Below are 14,475 nucleotides of genomic sequence, written 5' to 3'. Positions count from 1 at the left end.
TTTATCTATTTTAATTGTAATGCCTGCTGGTGAGGACAACCTGCAGTTAAAATTCAAAGTCCCGATAATAATTTAAAACGAAAGCATCTCTCTCTCTCTCTCTCTCTCTCTCTCTCTCTCTCTCTCTCTCTCCTCTCTCTCTCTCTCTCTCTCTCTCTCTCTCTCTCTCATCTCTCTCTCTCTCTCTCTCTCTCTCTCTCTCTCTCTTCTCTCTCTCTCTCGGGTGAGTTTATCTCCATCCTCAGCGGACACTGACGTGTTCCTCTAGCAGCATAACAAAGTCTTCCTCTTTTTATCCCCTTTTCCTCCACTCTCTTTCTCTCTCCGTCCATTCCTGTCTTCCCCGTCCCCTTTCTCTCCACATCGCAGTTTACCCTCTTTATGCACCTGCTTCTCACCACTGCCCGACTAGACACCGACTCAACCAGCATCTAGCCCCGGGAATGATACCCTTTCTCCCGGACTACGGTTACAGCGGCCAGTGGATAGGTCTGCGTTTGGTCTGTTTAAAAGCTATTTGCGGTTTATCGGAAAGGTGGGCTGAAGGCGTGTTAAGAGAGATTACCTGTTGTTTTTAAGGGGTTCGTTTCGTCGCTCTGTCGTTCGAGGGATATGATCCTCTCCACTGAGGAGACTCAGCAAACGGTCCCGACGGGACGCGGACGTGTCTATGTTTTCATAACCCTACACGGGATGAATTTTGAGATTTATGACAGTTTATCGGAGATAGCAAGAAACCAAGTCCTCATGTCTAAAAATCGGTCTTATGTGGTCATTAAAATTGCTTTGGGGAGTGCAAATTGTCGCTGTACGTTCGTGGAATGCTTGGGTGTGATGGAGTGAGTGAGGTAAAGTGAGTGCACGTCTCAGATGTTTATCCCCTAACTTCGGCAAGATGAAATCGCTCTTCTACAGCCGCTTCTTCATCCTCCTGCCCTGGGTCCTCATCGTCATCATCATGATCCATATTGACACGAGGACGTCCGTCCGAAGTCCAGCCCTGGGTCGCGGCGGGGGAGCACAGAGGAAAGACAGAACCAGCCCACCCCGGGCGAACCGCTCCGCTCTCCCGGTAATCTACGCCATCACCCCGACCTATAACCGGCCAGTCCAGAAAGCTGAACTTACCCGGCTCGCTAACACCTTCCGCCAGGTTCCTCGCTTCCACTGGATAGTAGTGGAGGACTCGAGTGTGCGCACGGAGCTGGTGGCGCGCTTTCTCGCCCGCTCGGGGATGCAGTACACACACCTGAACATCTTTACGCCCCGCCGGTTCAAACGGACCGGGATGCCCCGTGCTACTGAGCAGAGGAACACGGCTCTGTCGTGGCTGCGGTCGCATCGCTCCAGGAAGGATGTTGGGGTAGTATTCTTCGCAGACGATGACAACACATACAGCCTGGAACTGTTTGAAGAGGTAATAATAAATCAATGACAGATACATGGCATGTCTTTAACATCAGATAAAAGCTTAGGGACAGTTCGAAATTTACTCGAAAATGCACCAAAATAATAATGATTACCACCACAAATAACTATAGCAACCCTGTGTTTATAAACTTGGATATCGACTTTACCACTTCAGCATGGTTTTGTAGCACAGTAGATGCCACGCAGGGCTAGGGGATAGAAGGTTGCAGGTTCAATGGTTCGCCGACCACCATGGACCACCAGCTCACTCTCCCCATGCCTATCTTATTAGACTATGATCAGTGAAGGCTGCAGACAATGATCAGCTAGGGGGAAATCCGATTTTCAACATATTATCATTATATAAAATAGTGTATATGTAACGAATTTAGCAGCCAACAGGTTTCTGTCCCAATGCACCACACACACAATCAATAAGCAACGCATAACTGCATATGCTACAGACTTCTAGTGCTTCATCATGGTTTGCGTTTTCAACACCACAATCAAATAGAGTGTCAATCTCGAAAAACAGAAAATACATCCCTCCCTACTCAGTATCGAAGGCTTGGCTTGACAATCTCTGAACATCATTAAACATTTTGGTGTTTTGTAACAGATGTCCATTCATCAAATGGCCCCCAGCAGTTTGGATGTTAGAATTATATTAGAGTGGAGTGGATGAACATGTGCAGCTAGGCTACAGGATACTTTTTTAGTAGCCTACCTAATCAGGCTGGTTGTGTTTCTGCCACACATAAAAGGTAATACATTTGAAAAGTGAAATGACAAATACTTTGGCTATATTGAAGCATTAGGTAGGTTCTATGTCTGGGGTCAGCAACTAGGTTTGGCCTAGGGCCAATTTATTTCTGAGCTAATAGTTGGCGGGCCAGAATATAATTAGCATGATAAGCTGCCCAATCCATACAGGCCCTCACTACAAATTGAACAAGATTCTAACATATCTGTTTAGATTATAATCAATGACAATAACATAATAATTTCGATCTGATTACACTGATAAAATCATCAATGGCTCTATTAAATTAGTTTTTTATGTCTATTTCTCTGTGCATTGATTGGAGAAAATCAGCTTGCAATCAAGAGAAAATGTATCTCTCAAAGCCTCAACAGAAAGGTGGATAATGAAAATAGGAGTTTCAGGGAAGAATGGACACAGAAATATGCATTCTTACCATATTTCTCCAGTGTCAAACCAGTATATTTTTTGCAACTGTTGTTGTATGCAAATAATTGAATGAATCTAAGCATAGCCTACTTTCAAAAGTTACCTTTCCACCTTGAGACCCGACCGACACAGAAAAATGGAAGCTTCAACTGTCGGCTACTTGTCCGTTGCTTAATTAGGCCTAACCCAACAACAGAAGGTAACAAGTGCTTCCCTAAAAGCTGCCTGGGTTTAAACATATTCTATTTTCAGAAAGTGAATAGCTGATACAGACATAATAGCAGTCATTTTTTGTCTCCTTGAATATAGAAGGCCGTGTCTCAGCCTCAAAATGGCATAGAGATGAAGCAAAGATATCACCATATGCTTCGGAGTCGCATCTTTCGCAGTTATTGTTTCTAACATAAGGCATGTTTCTAGCATAAGGCATCACATAGCTGAGCATCATTATAGAACGCTTTATGTTACTAGGATCCTTTTTACTTATTTATTTTCTAAATATAAAGCTAACAATAGGTAGGCTATCCTTTTTGCCCAGCTTTCTTTAACGAAGGGCATGGCATTCCCTTACCAGAGTCATGTAGATGTCGCTAACCCTCACATAGCCTCCCACCTCAATTCGAGCACTGGTTTTAACCAAACCTTTCACAGACACAGAGATATTTAAGGAGTGCATGCTGACAGTAGGGCTATTGGTGGATTTGGCTACCGACTAAATCTATGGATAGCATAATCGTGTTTGTCAAACAGGTAGGCCTACCTCTCATTTCTTAAATAGGAAGAAATAGGCTCCAACAAAGCCCTCTTGTTGTTAGTGAAGGCAATTGTTGAAATGATTTAGGCCTACTCAAATGACTTTCAGCACCATTTGCTGTCCACCTCCGTTTGATTATGCCGTGGCCGCTGCCACAAAGCTGTCTGCTGCTTACCTTATTAGCTAGTTGACTGTCTCCTGCACGCTCTCTTCTCATGAATTGAAGTTCAAATTTAACTTTTGCATTATTCAGGTGGGGTAACTTTCTGTTGGGACATTACTTTTGGATCATTTTGCATCACGGCTCCGAGATCATTATTATTATTATTTTTAAATTCTTAATAATATGGGGAGGGGGGGCTTTTTATGTATGGTATGATTGCTAGTTAACCCAAAAGTTCGGAATCAGTGACGCGTGCAATGACACACCTGGCCTATCTGCTGCCTATCAGCTATTCCTCTATGTTCTTGTGGATTTATATAGAAATTGGTGCAGATTTTAATGATTTTGTGTGTGGTATGATTGCTAGTTAAGCTATTGGAGATCTGCACAAACCTCTATTGTCACTATGGATGGAGGTCAGGATAGACAGTTGACTGGTAGACTATATTGACCTGTGGTATAGAAAGCACAGAAAAGCATAGTGCATAAGGGAAGTATCAAAACACCTTGATAGGGGAGGCACATGCAAGCAGATGAGAAAATGTGGCTATATGGAAGGAATTATGAAGTAAAACCTGCAAAATGGGGAATGTAAACCAAGGAAAAAATGCACTACCCTCCCCTGTGCCCAATAAAAAAAACACATAACCCTCCCCAAAGCAAAACAAAAGTTTGAAAACCCTCCCCTATTTTGCGAACTGTCCCTTATCAGTTAGCTAATCTAATATAGGGGTCATCAGATAGCCTATGTGTGCATTCAGCCACCAGATATGGAAATGAGGCTGGGGTATCCTGATGGGCTGACTCTGGTCCTTGAGGGCCACTGTGTGTGCAGGCTTTAGTTCCAGCACTGATTCTGGATGGAACAAAAACCTGCACTTAACAGAGTACATTTCACATTTCAAGTTCCTTGGTGTCCACATCACCAACAAACTATCATGGTCCAAACACACCAAGACAGTCGTGAAGAGGGCACGACAACACCTTTTCCCCCTCAGGAGACTGAAAAGATATGGCATGGGTCCCCAGATCCACAAAACGTTCTACAGCTGCACCATCGAGAGCATCCTGACCGGTTGCATCACCGCCTGGTATGGCAACTGCTTGGCATCCGACCGTAAGGCGCTACAGAGGGTAGTGTGTACAGCCTAGTACATCACTGGGGCCAAGCTTCCTGTCATCCAGGACCTATATACTAGGCGGTGTCAGAGGAAGGCCCAACAAATGGTCAAAGACTCCAGTCACCCAAGTTATAGACTGTTCTCTCTGCTACCACACGGCAATCGGTACCGGAGCGCCAAGTCTAGGTCCAAAAGGCTCCTTAACAACTTCTACCCCCAAGCCATAAGACTGCTGAACAATTAATAAAATGGCCACCCGGACTATTAAAATTTGTTTTTACACTGCTGCTACTCTCTGTTTATTATCTATGCATAGTCACTTTACCCCTACCTACATATACAAATTACCTCGACTAACCTGTACCCCTGCACATTGACTCGGTACCGGTACCCCCTGTATATAGCCTCGTTATTGTTATTTTATTGTGTTACTTTTTATTTAATTTTTTACTTTAGTTTATTTAGTAAATATTTTCTTAACTCTATTTCTTGAACTGCATTGTTGGTTAAGGGCATGTACGTAAGCATTTCACGGTAAGGTCTACACCTGTTGTATTCTGCGCATGTGACAAATCCAATTTGATTTGATTTGATTTGCATATCACTTGTTTTTTGAGTGAGTCGTCTCTGTGGCTGTGTAATCTTCAATATAATTTCCTGTTGAAATAACCTGATCGACAGCAGGGGCTCGTCTCTCATTGATTGCTCCGGAGATAGGAAACACATGGGTTTTGCATTGTGTGTGTGTGTGTGGGGGGGGAAGGAAAGAGGAGCATTGTGCCCTCATCACCCAGTGACAACTTCAGATACGATGTGATTCACACAAGGCCGCCTCAAACAATCACATAGCCTACTCTAACCCCCTACCATGTCACCAGTTCAACTGAGAATCAGGGGCAGTATGTATCAAGCAAGCATCTCAGAGCAGGAGTGCTGATTTCTCCAGTTCTCCAATGGGATAGTATGAAGTTGCCGCTGGACACTGTTATAATACCCTTTACGGTTTGGGGAGATGATCCTAAATCTGTGCCTAATGACAAAGTCTACCCGCCAGGGCCGACTCTAACATTTAGGGGTCTCTAAGCATATATTTGTTAGTTGCCCCCTCTTGACGGCGAAGGGGGGAAAATGAAGTTTTTGAGTTGAGTACATATTTTGCCTTGGGGTGCAGAGTAAATGTTGCGGTTTTAAAGCAAGTTTTCTGCAATTCTATACATTTTGCCATGGGGCAGTGAGAAGATTTAGCAATTGTATAACTAATTTCATGCAATTCTACTAATTTTGCCATGGGGCAGAGAGTAAATGTTGCAGTTTTACAGCTAATTTCCTGCAATTCTGCACATTTTGCCATAGGGTGGAGAGCAAATGTTGCCGTTTTTAAGCTAATTTCCTGCAATTCTACACATTTTGCCATGACTTATGCCAGGTTAATATGATATCTGAGTGAGAGTGACTAACAAAATCAATGGGGGCCCCCTGGAGGTCAGGGCCCTTGGGCATGTGTCCTTCGTGCCCGGTCGATAATTCGACCATGATTACTAAAAGTTTAGATAGCTGACTAGACTAACTTACCAATCTAAAAAATGTTAGCTGACATTAGTTAATTGAGTGACTGTCAGTGACTGACATAACAAGAGAAAAACTGCTGACGCACAACCAAATTTAGAAATTGCACTTGTTCTACTATTCTAACTCTCAACAGTAAGTTGAGACACCGACTGAGTTCCTATATATACACAGTATACAGTATATTTAAGGGATAATCAACGAGGGGCTATGCGATCTCTGGAAAATAATCAACGATGTGGAAGGTGTGTTCCACAACGCACCAGCGGAGTGGAACAAAACTTTCCATGGAGTTGCATTCTTTTCCAGAGAACGCATAGAGCCCCGAGTTGATTACCCTTTCATACCATGGCTATAATTTAGCATATTTACCGCTATAAATGTGTTATTTTGCAGGTTGAAATGTGTTCAACAACCACTGAAGTAGCTAGCAAGTTTACTAGATAGTGACAGTAGTTGCCTTGGTAACCAAACAAACAGACTGCCAAACCATCAGTCCTAGCTTGCTATTATGAAAATCGAATTCAACAATGTCAATAATGTTTTCAATTCGACTTTTGCTTTCAAAAGCAGCTCAAACATAGAACATGTAAGAATAAACTATAGCCATTGAATTCTACCGTGCAAATATACCATGCGCTATAGGGAATTATACAACGGGTGGGTCTAATCCCGAATGCTGATTGGTTAAAACCGCATTCCAGCCAGTGCACCACCTGCTAAATCTAGACCTAGACCTTATATAGACAATGTGTGTGCCTTTCCAAATCATGTCCAATCAATTGAAATTACCACAGGTGGACACCAATCAATTTGTAGAAACATTTCAAGGATGATCAATGGAAACAGGATGCACCTGAGCTCAATTTCGAATCTTATAGCAAAGGGTCTGAATACTTATGTAAATAAGGTATATATATTTATTTTGTTCATTTGCAAAAATGGCTAAAAACCAGTTTTCGCTTTGTCATTATGGGGTATTGTGTGTAGATTGATGATGATATATTTAGAATAAGGCTGTAACGTAACAAAATGTGGAAAAAGGGAAGGGATCTGAATACGTTCCGAACACACTGTATACAGTGAGGGAAAAAAGTATTTGATCCCCTGCTGATTTTGTACATTTGCCCACTGACAAAGAAATTATCAGTCTATAATTTTAATGGTAGGTTTATTTGAACAGTGAGAGACAGAATAACAACAAAAAAATCCAGAAAAAACGCATGTCAAAAATGTTATAAATTGATTTGCATTTTAATGAGGGAAATTTTTGTCCCTGACATCCTTGGAGAGCTCTTTGGTCTTGGCCATGGTGGAGAGTTTGGAATCTGATTGATTGATTGCTTCTGTGGACAGGTGTCTTTTATACAGGTAACAAGCTGAGATTAGGAGCACTCCCTTTAAGAGTGTGCTCCTAATCTCAGTTTGTTACCTGTATAAAAGACACCTGGGAGCCAGAAATCTTTCTGATTGAGAGGGGGTCGAATACTTATTTCCCTCATTAAAATGCAAATCAATTTATAACATTTTTGACATGCGTATTTCTGGATTTTGTTGTTGTTGTTCTGTCTCTCACTGTTCACAGCAATCCTCATGAAGCTGGTTGAGAGAATGCCAAGAGTGTGCAAAGCTGTCATCAAGGCAAAGGGTGGCTACTTCGAAGAATCTAAAATCTAAAATATATTTTGATTTGTTTAACTCGTTTTTGCTATATATTATCTTAAAGTTCACATGTCTGTATATACAGTATACACATTCTAAATGTCACTGATTTATTACATGGAACTGTAGATGAGAACGAATGAACGCTAAATCTGATTAAACGCATCATATGCAAATAACTAATATAATAAATACAATGTGTTAGAGATTGATCTTTTGATTGGCCCACATAATGCAATATTTATCGTTAAAAAGGTGTGGATGTGAGGTGAGGGTAATGATGATGAGGATCACACCAACTCAGAGACCAATCCCTGGAGCCCGCCGGTGGTACAGACAGGAAGTATCTCAAGAGTGTATGCCAAGAGGGTGCCAAGAGTGTGCAAAGCTGTCATCAAGGCAAAGGGTGGCTATTTGAAGAATCTCAAATATAAAATATATTTTGATTTGTTTAACACTTTTTTGGTTACTACATGATTCCATATGTGTTATTTCATAGTTTTGATGTCTTCACTATTATTCTACAATGTAGAAAATAGTAAAAAGAAAGAAAAATCCTTGATTGAGTAGGTGTGTCCAAACTTTTGACTGGTACTGCATATTTAAGCAATAATGCCTGAGGGGGTGTGGTATATGGCCAATATACCACAGCTAAGGGCTGTTCTTAAGCACAACGCAACGCGGAGTGCCTGGATACAGCTCTTAGCCGTGGTATATTGGCCATATACCACAAACCCCCCGAGGTGCCTTATTGCTATTATAAACTGGTTACCAACGTAATTAGAGTAGTACAAATAAATATTTTGTCATACCCGTGGTATACTTTATTTTTTCATTTTTTCATTTTTTAATTTTATCTTTATTTAACTAGGCAAGTCAGTTAAGAACAAATTCTTATTTACAATGACGGCCTACACCGGCCAAACCCAGACGACGCTGGGCCAATTGTGCGCCGCCCTATGGGACTCCCAATCACGGCCCGTTGTGATACAGCCTGGAATCGAACTGGGGGGTCTGTAGTGACGCCTCACGCACTGAGATGCAGTGCGCCACTCGGGAGCCCATACGGTCTAATATACCACGGCTGTCGGCCAATCAGCACTCAGGGCTTGAACCACCCAGTTTATAATGGCATGTATCACACCCCCTCAGGCCTTATTGCTTAAATAATGCACAGTATATTTGCACGATAAAATTCAATAGCTATAGTTCATTTTTATGTTTGAGATGCTTTTGAAAGCAAATGTCGAATTGAAAACAGTATTGGTATTGTTTTCATAATAGCAAGCTAGGACTGATGGTTTGGCTAGCTAAACTAGCACGTCTGTTTGTTTGGTTACCACGTCAACTACCGTAGCTATCTAATAAACTTGCTAGCTACTTCAGTGGATGTTGAACACATTTCTAGAGGCAAATGTGTTTAATTATAGCCATGATAATCAGCTCGGGGATCTATGCATTTTCTGGAAAATAATGCAACTCCATGAATGGTCATTATTTTCCATAGAATGCATAGCCCTCATTGATTATCCCTTACATAATTAATAACAGCCTATCTTCAATTCCCTCACAATATCACCACATTTAAATTACTGTGACTTAGTGAGTGAGTGATGTTACTAGCCTTACTGATTTTAGAGTAGGTATTTGATCATCCTAGATGTGATGAAACAACACCCCAAAAGAGATTCCGTTCGAAATAGGGGAGGGTTGTCTAACTTTTTTTGTGTGGTTTTTCATTGGGCACAGGTGGGGTAGTTTGTTTTTTCCCTGGTTTACGTTCATTTTTTTGCAGGTTTTACTGTATATTTTCTTCCATTCTAGTCACATTTCCTAATCTGCTTGCATGCACCTCCCCTATATCAAGGTGTTTTTGTACTTCCCTTATGCACTACACTTTTCTGCACGTTTACTATTACTATACCACCGGTCAATAGTCTACCAGTGTGTCTATCCTGCCCTCTATCCACCATTCATAGTGACAATAGAAGTAGGTGGATCGTTTGTCCAGACCTGAAATAAGCTAACTAGCAATCATACCACATATAAAAAATAATTCAAAGGTGCACCAATTTTCAATATGAATCCACACAAGAACAAATAGGAATAGCTGATAGGCAGCTGAGAGGCCAGGTGTGTCATTGTGCATGAAAAAACAGTGAGACACACAGCTCAAAAAGCTCCCCTATTGATCTTGTTTAGGGACAATACAATTATCCTACCTAGACTACCCTAACGCCACAATGCAATGAATAATTGCATTTTTGTTTTCAAGTGGGTACAACATTCTACTCTAGGCTGCAGTGAAAATGTCATTTATATAATGGTGCAAAAGCCCTGTGATTTGAATGTTTCATTCCATTCATTCCATTTGGATCAGTTGTGGAACTACTTTCGACATTTATAAGGTCTAGAAAGGGACAGTAGCAGGCCAGTCTGGCTGTATTTTTACTTCTGATAATGAGAAGCTCTGTCTGTTGCGGATCATCATTCTCCCAAGTCGTCCTATAATAATGTGGCCACATTTGCTCCCAGCAGGCCTAGTTATTCAGGAAAGCTTAACGCACACTCTGCCTCCTCTCCAATCCGCAGCTATTCCTCATGCACCTATAACCTAATGCTTCAATATAGCCTAAATATTTGTAATTTAACTTAAAAAATGTATTACCTGTTATATGTGCCATAAACACAACCAGTCACAATGTTTTAATCTGATTAGGCTACTTCAAAAGTCCTGTAGCCTATCTGTGCACATTCGATTTGTGGTAAATTCTTCCGATGGCATCAATGAGTGCATCGACTGTTGGCCCCCCCACAGTGACTGTACATACCCCAACCAGAAGCCATGGATTACAGGCAACATCCGCACTGAGCTAAAGGATAGAGCTGCCGCTTTCAAGGAGCGGGACTCTAACCCGGAAGCTTATAAGAAATCCCGCAATTGTCACGCTCGTCGGGAACAGAGGAGGACCAAGGCGCAGCGTTGCAGGCAAACATACTCTTTATTTAGCGATATATTGACAAAATAAACAAAACGATAACGTGACAGTTCACGGTCTAACACAAACCAACTAGAAACAAGATCCCACAACTACTGTGGGAAAACAGCCTGTTTAAATGTGGTTCCCAATCAGAGACAACCAGCCACAGCTGACACTCGTTGCCTCTGATTGAGAACCACACTGGCCAACATAGAAATGAACCAACTAGAACTACAACACAAATCTACACACCCTGGCTCAACATAACAGTGTCCCCAGAGCCAGGGCGTGACAGTACCCCCCCCCCTAAAGGCGCGGACTCCGACCGCGTCAACTAAATACCACAGGGGAGGGACCGGGTGGGCACTCCGCCTTGGCGGCGGATCCGGCTCCGGGCCTGATCCCCACTCCCTCTCCAACCCCCCAAAGTACCCCTGGTCCAGTCTGGCCCCGCTGACCGGAGCTGGACTGCACACTGGTGGAGCAGATTGCTCTAGCTCCGGCGTGAAGCAGCTGACCGGTGCCGGACCAGGCACCGGTGGAACAGGCACGGGCCGTGCCGGACTGACGACGCGTACCATAGGCTTGGTGCGGGGAGCAGGAGCGGGCCGGACCGGACTGGCGACGCACACCACTGGCTTGGTGTGGGGAACAGGCACGGGCCGTGCCGGACTGACGACGCACACCACTGGCTTGGTGTGGGGAGCAGGAGCGGACCGGACCGGACTGGCGACGCACACCACTGGCTTGGTGTGGGGAGCAGGCACGGGCCGTGCCGGACTGACGACGCACACCACTGGCTTGGTGTGGGGAGCAGGAGCGGGCCGGACCGGGCTGGCGACGCACACCACTGGCTTGGTGTGGGGAACAGGCACGGGCCGTGCCGGACTGACGACGCACACCACTGGCTTGGTGTGGGGAGCAGGAGCGGGCCGGACCGGGCTGGCGACGCACACCACTGGCTTGGTGTGGGGAACAGGCACGGGCCGTGCCGGACTGACGACGCACACCACTGGCTTGATGCAAGGAACAGGAACAGGCCGGACCGTACTGGGGACACACACCACTGGCCCTATGCAGGGATCAGGAACGGGCCGGACCGGACTGGTAACACACCCCAGTACCTCTCGCCGTGCCTCTACACCTTCCTTCCCCTCTTCGACCAGTGGCCCCCGTAACCTGGCGGCCTCCTCTGCCAACCCGCTGGGCTGCTCTGTCACGGTCTCCTGCTGCCCCGTCGTCCACGGCATTAGCCCCCCATAAAAAATGTATGGGCTTCACTCCTACCCGTGGACCAGGTCTCCATACTTTTTGCCAGCCTTTCGCCCTTCTGCTTCCACGTCAAGCCCCTCTCTTCCTTACATGGCTTGACCCAGTCGAGGAGGCGAAGGAGATCCGCTAGAGATCTCTCAGGCGATGGCTCCTGGACTTGCTGCTTGGTCCAGTCTTGGTGGGATCTTCTGTCACGCTCGTCGGGAACAGAGGAGGACCAAGGCGCAGTGTTGCAGGCAAACATACTCTTTATTTAGCGATATATTGACAAAATAAACAAAACGATAACGTGACAGTTCACGGTCTAACACAAACCAACTAGAAACAAGATCCCACAACTACTGTGGGAAAACAGCCTGTTTAAATGTGGTTCCCAATCAGAGACAACCAGCCACAGCTGACACTCGTTGCCTCTGATTGAGAACCACACTGGCCAACATAGAAATGAACCAACTAGAACTACAACACAAATCTACACACCCTGGCTCAACATAACAGTGTCCCCAGAGCCAGGGCGTGACAGCAACGCCCTCCGACGAACCATCAAACAGGCAAAGCGTCAATACAGGACTAAGATCTAATCATACTACACCGGCTCCGACGCTCGTTGGATGTGGCAGGGCTTGCAAACTATTACAGATTACTAAGGGAAGCACAGCCGTGAGCTGCCCAGTGACACGAGCCTACCAGACGAGCTAAATTACTTCTATGCTTACTTAGAGGCAAGTAACACTGGAACATGCATGAGAGCATCAGCTGTTCCGGACAACTGTGTGATCACGCTCTCCGTAGCCGATGTGAGTAAGACCTTTAAACAGGTCAACATTCAAAAGGCTGCAGGGCCAGACGGATTACCAGGACGTGTACTCCGAGCATGCGCTGACCAACTGGCAAGTGTCTTCACTGACATTTTCAACCTATCCCTGTCTGAGTCTGTAATACCAACATGTTTCAAGCAGACCACCATAGTCCCTGTGCCCAAGAACACTAAGGTAACCTGCCTAAATGACTACCGACCCGTAGCACTCACATCTGTAGCCATGAAGTGCTTTGAAAGGCTGGTCATGGCTCACATCAACACCATTATCCCAGAAACTCTAGACCCACTCCAATTTGCATACAGCCCCAACAGATCTACAGACGATGCAATCTCTATTACGCTCCACACTGCCCTTTCACACCTGGACAAAAGGAACACCTATGTGAGAATGCTATTCGTTGACTACAGCTCAGCGTTCAACACCATAGTGCCCTCGAAGCTCATCACTAAGCTAAGGACCCTGGGACTAAACACCTCCCTCTGCAACTGGATCCTGGACTTCCTGACGGGTCGCCCCCCAGGTGGTAAGGGTAGGTAACAACACATCCGCCATGCTGATCCTCAACACAGGGGCTCCTCAGGGGTGCGTGCTCATTCCCCTCCTGTATTCCCTGTTCACTCATGACTGCATGGCCAGGCACAACTCCAATTCCATCATTAAGTTTGCTGATGACACAACAGTGGTAGGTTGATCACCGATAACGACGATAGCGTATAGGGAGGAGGTCAGAGACCTGGCTATGTGGTGCCAGGACAACAACCTCTCCCTCAACGTGATCAAGACAAATGAGATGATTGTGGACTACAGGAAAAAGAAGAGGACCGAGCACGCTCCCATTTTCATCGACGGGGCTGTAGTGGAGGAGGTTGAGAGCTTCAAGTTCCTTGGTGTCCACATCACCAACAAACTAACATGGTCCAAGCACACAAGGACAGTCATGAAGACGGCACAGCAAAACCTATTCCCCCTAAGGAGACTGAAAAGTTTTGGCTGGGTCCTCAGATCCTAACTGGTTGCATCACTGCCTGGTATGGCCGTATGAAAAATTTATGCACTCACTAACTGTAAGTCGCTCTGGATAAGAGTGTCTGCTAAATGACTAAAATGTAAAATGTAGTGTATATACAAAAGGGATGTAACCCAAACAAAGAGCGATGTGTAACCTCTACACAATACATGGGACGAGACCCGTAAATGTCACGATCGTCGTAGGGAATAGAGGAGGACCAAGGCGCAGCGTGTGCAAAATACATCTCTTTATTTAGGAAGAGAGAAAAACACGAAACCGAACACTATCCAAAACTTACAAAACAACAAACGACCGTGAAGCTAAATAACGTAAGTGCACAGACAAGCAACAAACGTTCAATATAGACAATTACCCACAAACACATGATGCCCATGGCTGCCTTAAATATGGCTCCCAATTAGAGACAATATTCCACAGCTGTCTCCAATTGAGAACCAATCTAGGCAGCCATCAACATACAAACACCTAGACAAGACATTACCCCATAAACTTACAAACCCCTA

At 44.5% G+C, this 14,475-nt stretch overlaps 1 protein-coding gene across 1 annotated transcript in view; it reads left to right on the top strand.

The window, feature by feature from the left end:
- Positions 1 to 895: 895 nt before the first annotated feature.
- The window catches only part of LOC311110768 (galactosylgalactosylxylosylprotein 3-beta-glucuronosyltransferase 2-like), a gene marked incomplete at both ends in the record, with an annotated part of 42,465 nt that continues 28,885 nt past the window's right edge, over positions 896 to 14,475 (top strand). Inside the window, one exon of the mRNA XM_084153333.1 lies at positions 896 to 1,417. Coding sequence (XP_084009459.1) covers positions 896 to 1,417 — 522 coding nt within the window. The remainder of the gene's footprint in view (positions 1,418 to 14,475) is intronic.

The sequence above is a fragment of the Coregonus lavaretus genome, assembly GCF_964263955.1.
Source record: "Coregonus lavaretus genome assembly, chromosome: 36".
Classification (NCBI taxonomy): Eukaryota; Metazoa; Chordata; class Actinopteri; order Salmoniformes; family Salmonidae; genus Coregonus; species Coregonus lavaretus.
Note: the sequence above shows the minus strand (reverse complement) of the source record. Positions and strands in the feature narration are given on the sequence as shown.